Here is a 21,287-nt window from a genome sequence, read left to right as displayed (position 1 = left end):
CATCCTGTGCCCCAAAATAATAGTAACATCAAAGACCACTGATCACAGGATCATCAAAACAGATTTAATAATAAAAAGTTTGAAATATTTCAGGAATCACCAAAATGTGACAGAGAGACAAAAATGAGCACATGATGTTAGAAAAATGGTACTCACAGAGTTGTCTGACATAGGGTTGCCACGAATCTTCAATTTTTAAAAAAATCAAGTATCCACTGAGAGCAACAAGCAAAGTGCAATGAAACAAAGTATGCCTGTACTCTGTGTTTCACTTCTTATAAGGGCAGTTCTCCCCATGGAAAGACAACACTTCATAAGATATAATTTACAATGGCTGCACCATAAACCACATGGCTACATTTATCGTTAAAGGATTTCTTATAATACAAAAGCATTATAATCTTGTATAGTACTTTATCATTTCCAAAACACGTTCACTTCTGTCTTTACAGACAAACGTTATTATTTGCCCCACTTTATAGAAAAGTAAATAGATTTTAAAAAGATTTCAGTAACTTAGCCCCAAGAAACACATTGATGGTGAAGTCTGATCAAAGATTCATGTGTTCTGATTATCTGACCACTTTGTTCATCTTTTTAAAGGATATGCATTGTCCTGTAAAGTGATTCTCTCTCTGATGGTTGCATCAGAGGACAAAGTAGTGTTGTAGCAGTAAGCATAAACATACTCAGAAATAGTATCTCTTCCCACCACTATTCTTAGCCACTTCTTGCAGAAGACCTAACACTCCCACTTTGAATACAGTTGACCCTTGAACATGGGTTTGAACTGCACAGATCTGCTTATACATGGATTTTCTTCCACCTCTGCCACCCGAGGCAGCAAGACCAATCCCTCCTCTTCCTCAGCCTACTCAATGTGAAGATGGCGAGGATAAAGATCTTTAAGATGATCCACTTCCATTTAATGAATAGTAAATATATTTTCTATTCCTTATAATTTTCTTAATAACAGTTTTCTCCAGCTTACTTTATTGCAAGAATATAGTCCATAATATATATGATACAAAATATGTGTTAATTGACTGTTTACATTATTAGTAAGGCTTGCACTCAACAGTAGGCTATTAATAGTTAAGTTTTGGGGGAGTCGAAAGTTGTATGTGAATTTTTTAATGCGAGGGGGCCCTTAACCGCCATGTTGTTCAAGGATCAATTGTAGCTGGTAAAAAGAGACTTCAAAACTAGGGAGCGATGTTTTGTTACAATACCTTCAGATTATGTATGATATCTATCCGCTTGTTCTGGCTGTCCTTAAAGTGAACTTGAACTCTGACGGGAAACTCACCCCAGCCTCTTCTGGTCAGGTGAAAAGGAGGCTCTCTATGGAAAAGCAGATATTAACACGTTCATCCATGTTCACTCTCTCATCCTACACAGGAAAAGTTTCCTGATAATGGATAAATCAGAAATTCACTGTCTTCTGAGAATCATTGAGGTTTCCTCGTTTAAAACTATATCAACATGCCAAATTTTACTAAAATGCTAACTTATAAAAGAAAAAATTCAACTCAAACCTCTATTAAACTTTCAATTATTGAATGCTGAGAGCTAGAGTAAACTTAGACCATATAATCCAATGTCATTTTCACAGACGAGGGAACTAGGTTGATCTGATGAATGTCACTAGAGAGCCAGGATGTTTAATTGGCATTTGACAGATACAGGCCATGAGGTATATGTTCCCTACCCTAAACCCTTGTATTTATTCCTCCACCGAGGCAGAAACAAAATGAATCATGAACATGCTCAACTGAGAGTGACAATTTATTTGAAACTCTCTGCTAAGAAGACTTAAAGAAAGATCGTATGTTCACAATATGACCTGCCCTGAATAGTGACTATGACTGATTTTAGTGGGCAGAAAGGAATGTGTGTGCATGCTAACTGGATTGGAGAATTCTCAGCACAATGGAATTTGTGAAGGAAGAAAAAAAGGCGGGGGCGGGAATTGATGGAAAAGAGCAAATTGTTAATAACTGGTGATGGGCACATGAGGGTTCATCATATTCTTTACTTCCATATATGTCGGAAATTTTCCATAATAAAAAAATTTAGAAATTTAATTGAGATATCATTAAGTACTCAAAACAATATGGTTTAAGTGCATAGGGAAGAGAGAGAATGCTTTTAAAATGAAAACATTTGTTATGAATACTGGCTTAGAATTAGTAATGAGAGAAGATCAAAATTACAAGGAGGCTGGGTGCGGTGGCTCATGCCTGTAATCCCAGCACTTTGAGAGACCACGACAATGGCTTGAACCCGGGGAGCGGAGGCAACAGTGAGCTGAGATCACACCACTGCACTCCAGCCTGAGACAGAGCAAGACTCCATCTCAAAAAAAAAAAAGAAAAAAGAAAATGACAAGAAGAAAGAAACTCAACAGATCGTGTTTTTGGAAAACTGAACTGAGTGAGTGCAGAGTTCAAGAACACAACCTGAGAAGAGTGTAACAGATGTGAATTAACGAGCACAGAGCCAGCAGCTAACAACGGAGCCCAGGACAGGAAAAATCCCTGAGTTATGAGGAGAGCCTAGAAAGCAGAGAAATTAATAAATACCTTATAAACCAAAGAGAAAAGAAAGCAAAGAAAACTAGAGTGCCCTGGATGGAAGAAACCAGCTGCAAAGGAGCTAAGAGAAGCAGCTGTGACATTGGTATAGATTCATGCTTGGGGTCAAAGGAGAAGGCAGACTTGAGACAGTCTGAAACGGGACCCACAGCCAGAGATACAGTGGAGCCTAGAGGCATGGTGGACTTGAGTCAATTAATGGAAATTCTACTGATGTGAAGTTTGGTCATTTAAATTCCAGTAAAGCTAAATGGTAAGTCTAAACTCATTTGCAATATGCCTCAATCACACTGAATGCAGAACTTCTCTCACAATGAATATGATAAATTAGGTATGTTTCTCAATTTATGTACATGGCCTAACCTTTAGTGAATAGACAGGAAAGACTGCTGCCAGAGAAGACAGACAAACAGTACAAAGTCAGGAAAAATGAACAATGCTTTTTAACAGGAAATTCCTCCATAACCATATATTTAGAAGCAAAAAAAAGAATCTAAGACCTACAACATTATTTATGGAAATGGTATACTTCAAAAGACATTACTTCACACAATAAAGGACTGCCTCCCCCAAACAAACTTCAGTATTTCTAGATTCCTCATAGAAGGTGAAATAAATCATTGACACCAAGAGGGAAAAACCGTAAGACTATGGGGATTAAACAAAAATGGCTTTATTAGAAACGCAGAATGGAGTACAGCTCCCTGCTCAACTAGTTTATTCATACGGCCAATCATTCTTTTAGCATCACTCTGAGTGACCCTGAACTCACCACTTCATGAGACCCTCTGTTACATTTCTGAACAGCACTATTACAAAATGACTTCTTCTACCTCCTGCATGTTAATTCTAGATATGCCATTTGGAATCACAAAGAATAAATTCTTCCTCCACATGAAAGCCCTTTAAAAGAACCAAAGCATTCCCTCAAGTCTTTTCGGAATGAACATCTCTGTTCCTCACAACAGCAGCAGCAGCAAACACTGCATTCCTGCGTTTCACCCAGGAATTGGTTTGCTATGACCCAACCAGTGTTCTAAGCCCTTTAGAACTATTAACTTACCTAATCCTTATAACCACACTATGAAATATCCCCTCTGAGACACAGTGAGGCTGAATAACTAACTTGCCAAGGTCACACAGCAAATAAGCAATGGAACCAGAATTCAAACTCAAGCAATAGGCTCCAGGGCCATGCTTTAGCCACTGTGTGCTAATCCATGTCCCCAAGGTGACAGACCTCACTTCCCAGACCACTCTCCCCAATGCGCACAGTAGTATGACTGGGCATTGTCCGACTGTGCAGGGCATGGAATGCCTACATCACTTCTTCTGGGTACTTACTTCTCTAATGTGGCTACTCAAAAATTTCAAATTACAGATGTGGCTCACAGTATATTTCTATTGGACAGTGCTGCTCTAGAGAGTTCCTACATTTGAGTGAAATAAAACAGATACGAAGGTTTGGAAGAGGCTCACTAGGATTCCTCTGGGGAGCTGGCCTGCTCCAGTTTCACACACACCAAGGGCAGGAACACTCCAGGGGGTTTCCCAAAGGCAAGGCCCCGTGTTCATCTTTATAATCCCTGTATCAAGCCCTGAGCCTAGCACATATCTAGTCACTATCTTGTACCTATAGTCACTATCTTGTACCTAAAAAAAAAAAAGCAAAGTTTACAATCACGGCTTTTAGGAAGTTGGCTAAGGGTCGTCCTGACAACTGAACAAACGTGGAAAAAAGTGCTTCAACAAGAGCAGAATCCACCCACCTCTTTGTCAGGTAATGTGCTGTGATGAAGAGATTCAGGGTGTGTAAGAAAAACATTTGTGCTTTGATCCAGAAATAAGATTAGCCCCAAGTTTCAAGGCAGCTGCAAAAATCCTCCCTTATTCGTTAAATTACTTTAGATACCTAACACAACAAACACCTTAAGAGTCCTGCAAAGAATGTAAGAGTTATAATTAAACCTAGGACATATGTTAATAGTCCTCACCTACTTTATATTGGTTACACCATATCTGGAGTTTTAGGTTCAGTTCTAAAAAGGTTATTTTAAAAGGAATATAGATAAGCTGGAGTATGCCAAAGAATATAACCTGAATGGCAAAGGAACATAAAACAGAGTCACACGAGTGACAACTGAAACAAATATGGATGAGACCCAATAACTGCTTTCAAATATCTAAACAACTGTACAAGGAAAAGGGATTATGATGATTCCGAGTGGTACACAAAGCATATGAAAAGCTTACTGTTTAGAAGTTAGAGGAAGTTAGATCTCTGCTCAATATAATTAAAAACTTCCAAACAAAACCAGCCACCTCCAAATGGAATGGCCCATTTCATGAATTCAATAATTCACTCAGTATCAAACATGAAATGAGGCTGGGTACATGGCTTACACCTGTAATCCCAGCACTTTAGGAAGCCAAGGCGGGAGGACTGCTTTAGGCCAGGAGTTTGAGACCAGCCTGGGTAAAAAAATTAGCTGGACATAGGTGGCACACACCTATAGTCCTAGCTACTCAGGAGCTGAAGTGGGAGGATAGTTTGAGCCCGGGAGTTCCAGGCTGCAGTGAGCTATAATCATGGCACTGTTCTCCCACCTAGGTGCCACAGCAAGACTCTGTCTCTAAAAAAATAAACAAAATTGGCCAGGTGCAGTGGTTCATGCCTGTAATCCCAGCACTTTGGGAGGCCGAGGTGAGCAGATCATCAGGTCAGGAGATTGAGACCATCCTGGCTAATAAAGTGAAACCCCGTCTCTACTAAAAATACAAAAACATTAGCTGGGCGTGGTGGCAGGCACCTGTAATCCCAGCTACTCAGGAGGCTGAGGCAGGAGAACAGCGTTAACCCAGGAGGCGGAGCTTGCAGTGAGCCAAGACTGCGCCACTGCACTGCAGCCTGGGCAACAGAGCGAGACTCCGTCTCAAAAAACATAAAAATAAAAATAAAAAAATAAAATTTTAAAAAACACAAAATGAGCATTTACTACATGCTAGGAACTATGCTAGACTCTGGGGATATTTATTTATTTATTTATTTATTTATTTATTTTTTATTTATTTATTTATTTATTTTGAGACAGAGTCTTACTCTGTCACCTAGGCTGGAGTGCAGTGGCATGATCTTGGCTCACTGCAACCTGCACCTCCCGGGTTCAAGCAACTCTCCTGCCTCGGCCTCTCGAGTAGCTGGGACTACAGGCACACGCCACCAGGCCTGGCTAATTTTTTTTTGTAGTTTTGGTAGAGACAAGGTTTCACCATGTTGGCAAGGCTGGTCTCGAACTCCTGACCTCGTGATCCACCTGCCTCAGCCTCCCAAAGTGCTGGGATTACAGGCATGAGCCACCGTGCCAGGCCGACCCTGGGGTATTAAGACAAGATAAGGTCCTAAACATCGAGAAGTTCTAAATCTGGTGAGACATACATGTAAATGAGTAAGGGCAGTAATAGACTTATATACATTACCTGCTATTAAAAAAAACACAGAGCTATGGTCGATCACAGCATATGATTTCTCCAGGAGTTTTAAAAACCAGAAGCACGTAAGCGATATCTCTTTTAAAATACTATTTACGAATCCTAACGTTGTTAATAAAGTTTGGTTTGCTGTGGGAAAAGGTATGTGGTAAAGGTGTGTGCCACCAGGCTGTGAACAGCTAACTGCTCAGGCGTGGCTCAGCAGACAATCTTTGCAACACTGTCAGAGTGGCACAGATCAGGCTGAAAACAAGACACAGGCTATTTCGATGATGTCAAACCTCATACACGTAATGAAACAAAGTTCATTCACTATTAGCAGAAAACACTCCAGATGTCCAGGATGAAAGAGAAACTGGATAAGGAGCTGCAGCACAATTCTTTCTTTGGATTTTCTCACTGTTACAATACATCTTGATAAGTGACTTGCCATACCTCTGCCCGCAGATTAATAAAGACTTCTTAGCAAATAAATCTCATAAATTACTGCAGGGTTATAGTCTTTGCAATTTAAAAGAAATAATGTGTTTTACAAATTCTCATTTATGGTATGAGAACAGAGAAATAAAACAGGCACTTGTGTTGCATTTTTAAGTATTTTATGTAATTAGTTTTTAATCCCATCCTTTTGGGTATATTACATTTCTATCATCAATAAAAATATAATTAATACATAAGAAGAAAAACATACTGTACCTATCTACAAAAATCTTATTTCCAAATATTCCACTTTTTTTTTTTTTTTTTTTTGAGACAGACTCTCGTTCTGCCTCCAGGCTGGAGTGCAGTGGCACGATCTTGGCTCACTGCAACCTTTGACTCCCTGGTTCAAGCGATTCTCCTGCCTCAGCATCCTGAGTAGCTGGGATTACAGGCACCAGCCACCATGCCCAGCTAATTTTTGTATTTTTAGTAGAGACGGGTTTCACCATGTTGGCCAGGATGGTCTCGATCTCCTGACCTCGTGATCCGCCCGCCTCAGCCTCCCAAAGTACTGGAATTACAGGCCTGAACCACCGCGCCCAGCCTATTCCACTTTCTGACCACCTACCCTTATCTTTCTAGTTTCACCCCAATCCAACTATTCTTTGACTTCACGGAGACTTCTATTTCTTGCCCACGAAACTTTTCACCAGCCATCACTGCTCTTATATATGTATCTTCTCTCCTTACTCAGCTTGGAGTCTATGATATATCACTACAATAACCTAAGCATCAAAGTGAAGAAATCAAAGAACCAAGAGACCAGGGTTTTGGATGAATTGTCTGTATGTATGCAAAGTCCTTAAGAATGACAGCAAGAGTTATGGTAGAGAGAAAAATCAGTAAAACAGGTGTTGAAACTTTCCCCCTTTTCCAAAAAGCCTCAACTCCTTTGAGGCTGCTGCTCGTCCTCTGTTGCAATTATCTACTAATTTCTCCAGTCACCCTTGGCAGGGAAAGGTGGTCTGGAAGCCATAAATGTGATCAAGGAAGACATCCACCCCACCCTCAGGCCCAGTGGTGTGTGGCAGAAAAAAAAAACAGCCACAATCGCTTGAAAGGGTTAAACAAGAAGCAGAGTTCTCAGGAGGCAGCCATGTTTTGTTTAAGTGTCAGGGGTGAAGAAAGGCTCTGAACAGAGCACAGAATAGAGATTTCACTGATAATAACCAACAACCACTTCCACAGTGCATTTATACAATCAATATGGGCCAGGCACGGTGGCTCATGCCTATAATCTCAGCACTTTGGGAGGCCAAGGCGGGCAGGGTGCTTGAGCTCACGAGTTCAAGACCAGCCTGGCCAACACGTCAAAACCCCGTCTCTACAAAGTATACAAAAATTAGCTGGGCATGGTGGTGTGCACCTGTAATCACAGCTACTTGGGAGGCTGAAGCATGAGAACTGCTTGAACCTGGAGGGTGGAGGTTGCAGTGAGCCAAGATCATGCCACTGCACTCCAGCATGGACAACAAGCTGTGTCTCCCAAAAAAAACAAACAAACAAACAAACACAAACCAAACAAACAAACAAAAAAACACACAATTAATATGTATATGTGTAACATCATATAAAGATGTAAAGAATAAGGCCGGGCATGGTAACTCACACCTACCTGTAATCCCAGCACTTTGGGTGGCCAAGGCGGGCAGATCACCTGAGGTCAGGAGTTCGAGACCAGCCTGGCCAACACGGTGAAACCCCGTCTCTACTAAAAATACAAAAAAATTAGCCGGGCATGGTGGCGGGCACCTGTAATCCCAGCTACTCGTGAGGCTGAGGCAGAAGAATCGCTTGAACCTGAAGCGGAGGTTGCAGTGAGCCAAGAGCGCACCATTGCACTCTAGCCTGTATGACAAGAGTGAAACTCCGTCTCAAAAAAAAAAATGTAAAGAACACACCTAAATGATACAAGCAAATTTCACAACAATATATATAATCATTCCATCTTGGTGAAATAATCACAAGAAACAACTATACTATATTTAAATATGTACAGAACAAATATGATTGGGAGTTGCTTCTAAGAGAGCGAGATCATGGATGGGAAACTTTCAACATTAATTAGTCTACCACGTTAGAATACTATATTTAATTCTGTTACATTCTGATATTCATAAAAAGAAGTAACATTTTCACATGCATCTATATCTATATAAACAAGTTTAGCTGTTTCCAGAGGGGAGCAAAACCAGTTAATATAATTAGTGTGGTAACAATTGGATAGAAGACAATGCCTGCTCAGTCAGACAGTAATCTGAGAGAGTGAACTACATTTTTTTTTTTTTTTTGAGACAGAGTCTCGCTCTGTCGCCCAGGCCAGAGTGCAGTGGCGCGATCTCGGCTCACTGCAAGCTCCGCCTCCCAGGTTCACGCCATTCTCCTGCCTCAGCCTCCCTAGTGGCTGAGACTACAGGCGCCTGCCACCACGCCCAGCTAATTTTTTGTATTTTTAGTGGAGACCGGGTTTCACCGTGTTAGCCAGGATGGTCTCAATCTCCTGACCTCATGATCCACCCGCCTTGGCCTCCCAAAGTGCTGGGATTATAGGCGTGAGCCACCCCACCCGGCCTCCAACTACATTTTGACTAAGAGCCAATTCTCAATTACTATTGCATTTCCAGGAAATGTTTTGAAGTTAAATCACTTTTCTTCCACTTCAAAAATAAGTCTGTATTTCAATTTAGGTTAAATACCTCAAGCATGCTTACCTAACTTCCACAAGGTCATTTGGTTTATAGCTGGGATGAAGGAAGAACCAAACCTTCTTGACAAAATGATTAATGCTGGGTTCTCTACGGGACCCTCGGACATATACCATCCACTTATGAGTTGACTGGTCATTTTCTTCCCTCTTATCCGGAGGTATATACCTAGAGAAGAAGAAAAAAGAAATCTGAATTCTTTTTGTCCTTCAAAAACCTAACAAAATAATTAAGTCCTACTTAAACTTAAAAACAAGGTTAAAATTCCTGCAATATTTAACAACTACATCACCTAAACAAGCAAAATGAGTCTTTGCAAGTTAACCATTTTGTTTTTCTTTCTTTCTAAAACATAGTTGGGGCTGGATGCAGTGGCTGGCTCACACTGTAATGCCAGCACTTCAGGAGGCTGAAATGGGAGGACTGCTTGAGGTCAGGAGTTAGAGATCAGCCTGGGCAACGTAGCAAGACCCCATCACCATGTTTAGCTATTTCCAGAGGGGAGCAAAATCAGCTAACATAATTAGTGTGGTAACAATTGGATAGAAGAAGACAATGCCTGCTCAGTGAGACAGTAATCTCAAAGAGTGAACTACAACTACAATCCTCCCACCTAAAATTTTAAACTCAGCTGGACATGGTGGCCCACACCTGTAGTCCCAGCTTGCTGGGAGGCTGATGAGGTGGGAGGACTGCCTGAGCCCAGGAGTTCGAGGCTGCAGTGAGCTACAATCACATCACTGCACTTCAGTCTAGGTGACAGAGCAAGACCCTACCTCAAAAAATTAAAATAAAATTAATGAACTAAAACAAAATAATAAAATAAATAAAACATGAATTTGGTTTAAGGGACGTTCTGTTAAAAGTTTGTGTTGTTCTACTTATTCGGTGTGCAATTTAAAAAAAAAAGGCAAACTTGTTTTTCCTGCCAGATAAAGACGTAAGGTGGAAATAAGCTGACATATTTTTATTCCTAGGTTAGGGAACCTCTAGTCTTCGGGTTGATTTCATTCAGGTTTCAGGGTGCTAGAGCTTTGCACCTTTCCGGTGACTCTCATGGTTGCCAAGAAGACTGCACCTAGTTTCCTGCCCTCTGAAAGCCAAAACGTGCCATTTCCCTTAAGCCCTCTGATCATGGTAAAATTAGCATCTTTAGCGCTCCCCTTTATGGGTCCTGTCTTTATTTCAGTATGAGGCCCCCTTCATGTAGATTCATGTAGAAAATATGGTCAGGCCTTCTATATGCTCATCTATGCCTAGTGCTAATCCTTAGTGATATGAGGGGGCCAAGTTGCCCAGCCTAGCTCTTGAGGAGTGTTCTTGACCAATCTTGGCCCTTTACTCTTCCAGCCTATGAAAGTCATGAACCCTGTTGGGATTTTAACAGGAATACCTATAGATCAATTTGGGGAGAGATGACAACTTTACAAGACAGGTCGGCCCAGAAAAAGCCAGGCCTGGAAGTTCAGGCAGACCCACTAGGCCACAAGAAAATTGGGGCTAAACAATCATTTCATCTGAATTTTTAAATGTATTGGCATAAAGAAGTTAATAGTTTCTTATCTCTTTAATAGTACAGCATCTGTAGTTACATCTTCTTTTGTATTTCTAATATTATTTGTGCCTTCTCTTTTTGAGTAATTTTTAAAATTAATTTCGCCAGGTTTGTGTATGTTATGTTTATTTTTTCCTTTCATACATATATCAATGTATTCATCAATCAAATACTTACTAAATATATACTGTTAAGGTACAAAGCCAGACAAGGCCAGGCGTGGTGGCTCATGCCTGTAATCTCAGCACTTTTGAAGGCCAAGGCGGGTAGATCACCCAAGTTCATGAGTTCAAGACCAGCCTGATCAACATAGTGAAACCCCATCTCTACTAAGAATACAAAATTATCCAGGTGTGGCGGTGCATGCCTGTAATCCCAACTACTTGGGAGGCTGAGGCAGGAGAATTGCTTGAACCCTGGAGGTGAAGGGTAAAGTGAGCTGAGATTGCGCCACTGTACTCCAACCTGGGCAACAAGAGTGAAACTCCGTCTCAAAAAAACAAAACAAAAGAAAACCAGACAAGACATAGTTTCTACCCTAAAGAGATTCTAGTCTGATTTGAGAAAAATATATGAAAATAGAAAATGGCCATATAATTTGATAAAAATCACAAAGAGAAAGCATAGAGGGAATACGCCTAATGAGGGAGGGGATCAGCAAATAAAACTTCATGAGAAAATTAGTTTTAAACGCTACCAGTTAGAATCCTAGCCACTGTAATCAATTTTCCTCCATCAAATTAATTTAATCCCTTCCACCTATTTACATCTGGGCCAAATATTTACTTAACATTTTTATGTTTTTAGAGGATTTATAACATCCTAATCTACCCCTAGACACTTGGCAAAAATGATGAAGCTGCTCCAAGACAGCCTGAGATCATACTGTTCAAGTACGTGGCTCTGGAGCTTGGAGGAATTCTGCCTTTAAGATCTGCTCAGCAACCTTTTGTTACGAACTAAAAACATTTCAGTTTGGGCAACCAAATCAACATTTTTAGGAATTCGCTAAGGCCCCTAAAGACAGAACTGGTTCAGAGTAGTCAAAAGTTCTTCCAAACTTACACACATTGACACAATTGGTGAAATATATTTGTGTAAGAGCTCATGTCTTAGAAATTTTTACCAAGCCCTATTTTATTCTCAGGGAAAGACTGACAGACACACTAACGCAGAGACTCCAATCTCTGGACGTTGGTTCACTTTTGAAGCAACAAAGAGCTTGGAAAAACATTCCCTGAGGCCTCTTCCTACTGTAACAGCAGGATAATAAGAGTATTACGCCCAAATATTAACATAAATGGGTGACCGAAAAGACTTATCTACTTTATTCTCATGTCCCAATGACTTGTTAGATACAAACTTCTCTGGTTTGCCTTAGAGTCCCAAAAAAAGACCTGAAGTAAGATTTTGAAGAACAACAAAAAGTCAAAGGAACCCATCACACTTACATCCTCCCATTTCAAAACAAAACAAAAGAACAGGAAATAGGTTTTCCAGGGAGAAGAATCTGGTTTCAGCTTTGGACGTGCCAATCACAAGTAAATGGCCGATTTGGTTTGGCTGTATCCCTACCCAAATCTCATCTTCAATTGTAGCTTGCAGAATTCCCACACGTCCTGGAAGGGACCCAGTGGGAGGTAATTGAATCATGGGGGCGAGTCTTTCCCATGCTGTTCTCGTGATAATAAGTAAGTCTCACAAGATCTGATGGTTTTATAAGGGGTAGTTCTCCTACACAAGCTCTCTTGCCTGCCTCCACTTAAGACATGGCTTTGCTTCTCCCTTGCCTTCCGCCGTGATTGTGAGGCCTCCCTAGCCATGTGGCACTATGAGTCAATCAAACCTCTTTCCTTTATAAATTATCCAGTCTCAGGTATGTCTTTATTAGCAGTGTGAAAACAGACTAATACAATGGCAAATGCAGGAATGTAAATGGAGAGACAAAATGAAGATTTGAACATTCGAGCTGAGGACAGTATCTGAGGATTTACCATTCTCTACTGGCTTTCAAATACCTAACAATTAGCATATTCTACAAACTACACAAGCAAATGAAGGGGTTATTATACTGCCTCTTCTCTAGCAATAGTTTGGAACAAACATCTTCCCCCCTTATTTATCCTTTGTGGATATTGTGCAAGGCAAGGCAGAATGGCACAGTATAGAGGCAGTACAGAGAAAATAATATCCAAATGAAAAATAGGAGACCTAGGTCCCCTGACCCTGTGGCTATTTGTATAAAAAGAATAATAAAGTGATTTAAAAAAAAAAAGGCCAGGCACGGTGGCTCACACCTGTAATTCCAGCACTTTGAGAGGCCAAGGCGGATGGATCACCTGAGGTCGGGAGTTCGAGACCAGCCTGACCAACATGGAGAAACCCCGTCTCTACTAAAAATACAAAATTAGCCAGGCGTGGTGGCATATGCCTGTAATCCCAGCTACTCGGGAGGCTAAGGGTGGAGAATCGCTTGAAACTGGGAGGGGGAGGTTGCGGTGAGCCAAGATCATGCCATTGCACTCCGGTCTGGACAACAAGAGCGAAACTCTGTCTCAAAAAAAGGAAAAGAAAAACAGGAGACCTAGATTCAAATTCTGACTTTGCTCACTAAGGAGCAAAATTACCCTAATAAAGTCTCTAGACTGTGGTTTACTTTTTAAATAACTAAGGGCTTGGGAAAAAGAATCCCTGAGGCTGCTTCCTACTGTAATACTATAATAAGAGTATTAATGCCAAAATATTAACATAAATGGACAAATAAAAATAAATTCAACTGGATACTCACTTGGACACATTGCCCACTACTATTGTTTTCTTTACAAAAAGTCGTGAAGTCTCATCTGTGAGATCAGCATTCCGCTGTTCTGTTTTATGGGAGCCAGTAACACTAGAAGCATCCTGAAAAAAATCATAATCAACATCCATTCTCATTTTGAACAATTTTAAATAGGACAGAAACCACAAAATCGTAAAAAGTATAAATGGAATAACTAAATTTTTTTAAAAAATTACAAAATTTTCTGGCTTCATAGCACCTCTCAAAGCATTAAAAAAATTACTATAAATGCTGCCTTAATTTATACAAAGTTTATATATTGTAACTCCCGGTGTGTTTTTAATAGTCATATACATCTGCTTTGGATATCCAAATAGGATTTGGAAGGATACACAAAAAACTATTACAATGGTTACTTCTGGGAATGGGAATAGAAAGAGAGAAAGGGGTCAATGGAATTTACCCTCTTTTTAACCTTTTGTAGTATTCAAACCTGTTCAATGAGAAATAAGTGCCTGGTACATAGTAAATGCTAAATGTTTGCTATATAAAAACATATAGAAATGACCATGTATTGTATAAAACATGTTAAGTTTCTATGACCATTATGCCCTAAATTCTTTTTTTTTTTTTTTTTTGAGACAAGAGTCTCGCTCTGTCAACCAGGTTGGAATGCAATGGCGCGATCTCGGCTCATTGCAACCTCCGCCTCCTGGGTTCAAGCGATTCTCCTGCCTCAGCCTCTCGAGTAGGTGGGATTACAGGTACCCGCCACTGAGCCTGGGTAATTTTTGTATTTTTAGTAGAAACGGAGTTTCACCATGTTAGTCAAGCTGGTCTCGAACTCCTGACCTCAGGTGATCCCCCACTTGGCCTCCCAAAGTGCTGGGATTACAGGCGTGAGCCACCGCGCCCAGCCTCCTAAATTCTTTTTAACTAAAAAAAAGAAAAACACATGTAATATTTGCTCAGGAATAATATTGGAAAGGTAAGGTAAATCCAAACAGTGAAGAGTTCTGATTTTGGGGGTGGCAGCCTCACAAATGAACTTTTCTATTCTTTTTTACTTTTCTGTATTTAACAATTCTCACACAATGAACACATATGAATTTATAATCTGAAAAATAAATATAAACTTATTTTTATCAAAAATAAATCAAACCCTTGACGTCTAAGTATGTGGAAAGTAACTTGGAAATTTTCTGTATCACAGAACACCTGGCTGAGAAAAATCGCTGCTCTAATCCAATGACGACTCTATAGCCATATTTTTCAAGAAGTTCACAGTAGCTTGAGAAGGGAGCTCAAATTACAAACTGGCAGGATCAAAGAGCAATGTTTTTCAATTCTGTTTATTTGTCAAATTTCCTCCATCTACTAAAGTACTAAAGCGTCTTGGAATATAAAGTCTCACAGAGGAAACCGTTGAAGAGCGGCTGCTTTCGAGAGAATAAACATGACAGAGTGGAAAGACCTTGAGCAAGACCACAGAACTGCCAAGTTGGAAGGTTTCCTTCACACCTACATAAACAGCATCCAGGAGCTGTGCTGTGCAGAATCTCCAGGCTGTAAAATCAGAAACACTCAGGTTTAAGTCGGGCGTGGTGGCTCACGCCTGTAATCCCAGCACTTTGGGAGGCCGAGGCAGGCGGATCACGAGGTCAGGAGTTCGAGACCAGTCTGGCCAACATGGTGAAACCCCGTTTCTACTAAAAATACAAAAAATTAGCCAGGCGTGGTAGCACATGCCTCTAATCCCAGCTACTTGGGAGGTTGAGACAGGAAAACAGCTTGAACCTGGGAGGCAGAGGTGGCAGTGAGCCGAGATTGTGCCACTGCACTCCAGCCTGGGTTTTAAAGCGAGACTCCGTCTCAGAAAAAAAAAGAAACACTCAGGTTTAATTCGCAGTTCTGACACTTTTGGGCAAGTAAAACCACATCAAGATTTGGTTTCCTGCCGGGCACAGTGGCTCATGCCTGTAATCCCAGCACTTTGGGAGGCCGAGGCAGGAAGATCATGAGGTCAGGAGATCGAGACCATCCTGGCTAACACGGTGAAACCCCGTCTCTACTAAAAATACAAAAAAATTAGCTGGGCGTGGTGGCACGCGCCTGTGGTCCCAGCTACTCAGGAGGCTGAAGCAGGAGAATGGCATGAACCCGGGAGGCAGAGGTTGCAGTGAGCCGAGATCATGCCACTGCACTCCAGCCTGGGCAAGAGAGCGAAACTCGTCTCAAAAAAAAAAAAAAAAAAAATTTGGTTTCCCCATTATAAAAGGAAAACAAACCTATTTCCTAAGATTCCTGTGACAGTTCAGTGAGATAACAAGCACATACTTTAGTAAATACTAGTTCCCTTGTCCTGTGGCTCTCTCCCACATCCACCCATCTATATACCCTTCCAGTATTTCGGCTTGGTCTCTGCTCCATGTTGTTTGAGAATCTTTCCTCTATATCCATATTGCTGTTATTATCTTTGTCAGATAAGAAGTCATTGTGCTGAGATAAAGAATCACTTTCTGAATGATTGGCTGATGGTGTTTCTGCTCTCTGATTGGCAGGAGATGATGATCTAGATGGTGATTCCAAAAATTTCTTGATAGCAGGATGATTAAAAACCATTGTATCACATGTCTTTGATCCCTACAAAAAATGAAAGCAAGCAAATAAATTTTTAATCAAATCCATCAAAAGCAGGCAAAAATCTGATCTCTCCAAAACCTTATCTATTACAGGATCATGCTTAAAATCTTTCAAAATCTCCCCACATCCATAAAATGATATCCCAACCCCTTAGCACAGCCTGAACCAACAAAACAAAAACTAGAATGATGAATAATTATGTAAAGTTTCTAACACTAACAGCTAGAGATGTAGGGTCTTCCGGAGGTAAATGAGAAATAATACATGTTAACACAGAAAATAAAATCTGACTTTAAAAGTCTCACATTGCTTTACACAAACATATCAACTGCTCTAAATAAAATATCCCCGAAAGAAATATAAAAATAAAAATAAAAAGCTGTATATATAAAATGGTCCCCACAGAGGAGTAAAATGTAATAGAGAATATTTTTGAATGATAAAGTTTGCCTTCAGTTCAGTACAGACACCTGTGGAATTTTTCTGTGTCTTAGTTACTTGCATACAAAATACAGTGTATTCTGTTATTATGTGATAACACTGTAGTTATGTTCCTAGGAAGCCTAGCTTTTAAAAACTGTGTTATTAAACTAATGGTTCTAGAGAGAAAAAAGGAGGTAGAAGCTAGTGTTTCAAAGCAACAAAGTTCTTGAATTTCAATAATAAAGGTTTTTCAGAGCTATAAATGTTTTGCCACTGAAAACTAAAAATAATTAAATGGTTGATCACGAGACAAAAGCATACCTAAATATCCTTGAATAAATCCTAATCAAAACATAAGAGGATAAAATCAGCATATTTCCAGACTATCAAATAGCACAGATCAGAACTGCTAACAATTCAAAGATAGAATCATTGCTCATGTAATCAAGTTAAGGTGAAGTCAATGAAGTCCTCCTCGCTTATAAGAAGAGGGAAACATGGACAGAGACATACAGAGAAGACACACACACAGGGAAAACAGCCACATCATGACAGAGGCAGAAATCACAGCTGGGAAATACTAAGGATTGGCAGCAACCTCGAGAAGCTAGGAAGAGGCAAGGAAAGATTCTTCCCCGGAGCCTTCGGAGGGAGCACTGCCCTGTTGACACCTTGATTTTGGACTTCTAGACTTCAGAATAGTGAGATAATAAACCCGTCCTTATACATCACGAACCTTATGGTAGGTAATTTGTTATGGTAGCCCTAGGAAAATGAATACGATTCTAACATGCATCAGGGAAACTGTGCCACACTAAAAGAAGCACCTGTCTACCGTTTAAAATTCAACTCAAACAATGCTCTAGTTTCTATAAGACAGCATCAGGAACAGCACCAATACCAGGTGTCTCTAGAGCACGAAGGGTAACATGAAGGCCTAAACATGACAAGCACCATTTACTGTTACCCTCCAGCCCTTCCCTGGTTCCCAGTGAGCCAGCACTGCTCCAGAGGTGATTCAGCTGAGACTAATTCCAGCTGAAAACACTTAGGAAAAAGAAAGTAAAAAGAGAAAAAAACAAACGAAAATTATGCTGAAACTATCAAAATATCAAATAGGAAGAAATACTCCTATTTCAGGTCAATCCTAACCCCTATGCCTGAATTTAGACAGATTACTAGGATAAAAGAGCAGATATTTTTCATTTACATGTCAAAAACTAAATTGGGAAAAAACATTCCTTTATAATTGGAATAATCTAGTGGTGATCACATTAACCAAGTGGTCAAACTTAGTATCACCAGCAGGACAACCTGGAACTAGGTGCCTGCTGATATGCTAGAACATCAAATACACAGCATCACTATGAAGTATTCTTGCCAGAAATATTTAACCCAAATCTATATATAATATATATAATAACCAAGCCTTTAGACTTGACTTCCAGTTTACAAGAAAATAGAGAGGATGAAAAAGTAATCCAAAGAAAACATAAATCCAAAATCTGAGCTATTCGTAAATGGCCTGGCTTCTTCGAAAAGTCAAGATCATGGAGGGAAAAAGACAGGAGGACCATTTTAAATCTTAAAAAACTAGAGAAACAAAGCGGCAGTCCTAGCTACTCAGGAGGATGAGGCAGGGGGACTGCTTGAGCCCAGGAGTTGGAGGCTACAGTGAAGCTATGATCGTGCTTGCGAACAGCCACTGCACTCCAGCCTGGCCACATACCATGTCTCTTTAAAAAAACAAAGAAAGAAAAGAAAAAGTAGGAGAACTCAGGGCTCATTAAACAGGGTAAATCTGAAACTAAAAATTGGCATTGCCATTCACTAGACTAAAAGGTCAAAGAAAACTCAATCAATTTATAAATTACTCCAAAGTGGGCCATAATCAAGTGAGGCATTAGCGCCAGTTCAATGAGGTCTCAATCATCTTTGTATCTGCAAAGTCTAGCATAATGCTAACAATTAGGAGTAAAAGAATTACGTAAAAATGAAAGGCCGGGCCCGGTGGCTCACGCCTGTAATCCCAGCACTTTGGAAGGCCAAGGCAGGCGGATCACGTGAAGTTGGGAGTTCAAGACCAGCCTGACCAACATGGAGAAACCCTGTCTCCAGTAAAGTACAAAAAAATTAGCCAGGCGTGGTGGCGCATGCCTGTAATCCCAGCTACTTGGGAGGCTGAGTCAGGAGAATCACTTGAACCTGGGAGGCAGAGGTTGCGGTGAGCCGAGATCACGCCATTGCACTCTAGCCTGGGCAACAAGAGCGAAACTCCGTCTCAAAAAAACAAACAAAAAAAAAAAGGAAAAAATATTACTTAGGATTATTGACAATGCGGAAAGTCACAACTGAAGGACTATGGTTGAACACAATGACTGATAAGTCTATGTATAGTCTATGTATATTCCCAGGAAGTAGGCTAGGCTTCTTGGATTCTGAAGGTCAATGTAAGAAGTGTTTCAGGCCAGGCACGGTGGCTCATGCTTGTAATCCCAGCACTTTGGGAGGCCAAGGTGGGTGGATCACCTGAGGTCAGGAGTTCGAGAACAGACTGGTCAAAATGGCGAAACCTCGTCTCTACTAAAAATACAAAAATGAGCTGGGCATGGTGGCACACGCCTGTAATCCCAGCTACTCAGGAGGCTGAGGCAGGAAAATCACCTGAACTCAGGAGGCAGAGGTTGCAGTGAGCCAAGTGCCACTGTACTCCAGCTTGGGTGACACAGCGAGACTCCGTCTCAAAAAAAAAACAAAAAACAAACAAACAAAAAGAAATGTTTCAGATGCAAGGGATTCCATATTGACATAATTTCCCCTCAGACAACAAATATGAGTGGCTGGAAAATGACTGAGTATGAGGAATGCTTACCTCAGAAACTTTTAGAAGACCTGCAGAAGCATAGTAGTTTGCTACAATGCAGGCACGCAGTTTATCCATCATCCTTCTTGCTTCAATCAGTCGCTAAAAACAAATGTTAACTCATTACTTTAAAAAATGGCAATTATAAAAGAGATGTACAAACAATTCACAAAATAAGAAACGTGAATGACTGAAAAAAAAGCTCAACTTCTCTAACAATCAAAAGAAAAACAAATAAAAGTGACCTTTTCCACCCATCAGATTCGCAAAGATTTACGAGAAAGACAAAAGTGTTGCAATGAATATGTACATTTATGTGTATATTCACTGAGAAAAATCCACAAAGACACTGAACACAAGAGCAAAGAGGGATTATCTTTTTTAAAAACACTTTTTATTTTTAACTGTTGTGGGTACAGTGTGTGCATGTTTATGGGATACGTAAGATATTTTGATAGAGGCATACAATGCATAATAATCACATCAGGGTAAATGGGATACTCATTACCTCAAGCATTTATCCTTTCTTTATGTTACAAACAATCCAATTTTACTCTTTTAATTATTTTTAAATGTACAATAAGTTATTGCTGACTGTAGTCACCCTGCTGTGCTATCAGAAGATTATCTTTTTGAATGGAATTCCAGGTAATATTTTTTCAATCCTTTCTGCAATTGCATTATTTAAAAAATACCATTTTTCTCTCCCCAAAACAAGAAAGCTATTTAAAAAAAAAAAAAAAAAGCAAAGAGGAGGATAAAGCTAACTGTGACTCCATCTCAATAGATTATTTTTCAACCATGTATACATTTTTTTCAACAGCTTTGGTGTTTATTTCAATTTATCATCATTATACCTGGTCAATGACTTCAATTTCATGTTCCTTATTCTTCATTTCAAGAGCAAACTGTTCTTTGATAATAGTCTCAATCTTCTGCACAGCAGCATCTCGAGCTGTACAAAGAACATAAAATACATCCAAGGTCTAATTAATCAGTGACTGTCTTTATTTAAGTCAGCAAGCAACAAAAGAAATCCAAGAAATAGTAACTCCAAAGTGGAGAAACCTAGTGGACATCACCTTAAACAAGTGATTAAAAACTGAAATCACTAATATTGGTGTAAAGTGATCTCGTGTACTTTCTAGTACCATGCCCTAAAAAAGACACCATTCTATGGTATTCCTGTCAAAAATGCTGAATCTACTCACAAGGAAAGATTAGACGAACTCAAACTGAAAGACATTCTATAAAATTATTGGCCTATGCTATTTAAATATTAAAGACAAGAAAGAAAGACAAGGAAAGGGTTGAGGAGACTGAGAGAGACTAAAGAGATATGACAGCTAAATGCCCTGTATGTCCTGGACTGGATCCTGCGGGGAGGGAAATAGCTATAAAATACAATACTAGGGGCCGGGCATGGTGGCTCACACCCATAATCCCAGCACTCTAGGAGGCCCAGATAGGTGGATCACCTGAGGTCAGGAGTTTGAGACCAGCCTGGACAACATGGTGAAACCCCGTCTTTACCAAAAATACACAAATTAGCTGGGCTTAGTGGGGGGGCACCTGTAATCCCAGCTACTTGGGAGGCTGAGGCAGGAGAATCGCTTGAATTTGGGAGGCAGAGGTGGCAGTAAGCTGAGATCGTGCCACTGCACTCCAGCCTGGGTGACAGAGCGAAAAAAAAAAAGACACAAACAAAACAGAGTAACATGCAAAGAGAAGCATCCCACTAAATCTACTT

The 21,287-nt window shown here is 40.2% G+C and overlaps 1 protein-coding gene across 18 annotated transcripts in view; it reads right to left on the bottom strand.

The window, feature by feature from the left end:
- YEATS2 (YEATS domain containing 2) overlaps positions 1-21,287 on the bottom strand; it is a 110,285-nt gene that overhangs the window by 71,306 nt on the left and 17,692 nt on the right. For all 18 annotated transcript variants that reach the window (XR_008501392.2, XM_054479991.2, XM_054479992.2 and 15 more), the window contains 6 exons: positions 20,395-20,492; positions 19,547-19,639; positions 16,006-16,251; positions 13,618-13,730; positions 9,281-9,442; positions 1,233-1,344 (listed from right to left, as the gene is read on the bottom strand). Coding sequence is in view for 17 of the 18 variants with exons in the window: in XM_054479991.2 (XP_054335966.1) it covers positions 1,233-1,344; positions 9,281-9,442; positions 13,618-13,730; positions 16,006-16,251; positions 19,547-19,639; positions 20,395-20,492 (824 nt within the window). In the remaining variant the exon portion in view is untranslated. The remainder of the gene's footprint in view (positions 1-1,232; positions 1,345-9,280; positions 9,443-13,617; positions 13,731-16,005; positions 16,252-19,546; positions 19,640-20,394; positions 20,493-21,287) is intronic.

Source organism: Pongo pygmaeus, chromosome 2 (genome assembly GCF_028885625.2).
Source record: "Pongo pygmaeus isolate AG05252 chromosome 2, NHGRI_mPonPyg2-v2.0_pri, whole genome shotgun sequence".
Lineage (NCBI taxonomy): Eukaryota > Metazoa > Chordata > Mammalia > Primates > Hominidae > Pongo > Pongo pygmaeus.
The sequence above is the reverse complement of the archived record's forward strand: the minus strand, read 5'-3'. Positions and strand labels throughout refer to the sequence as shown.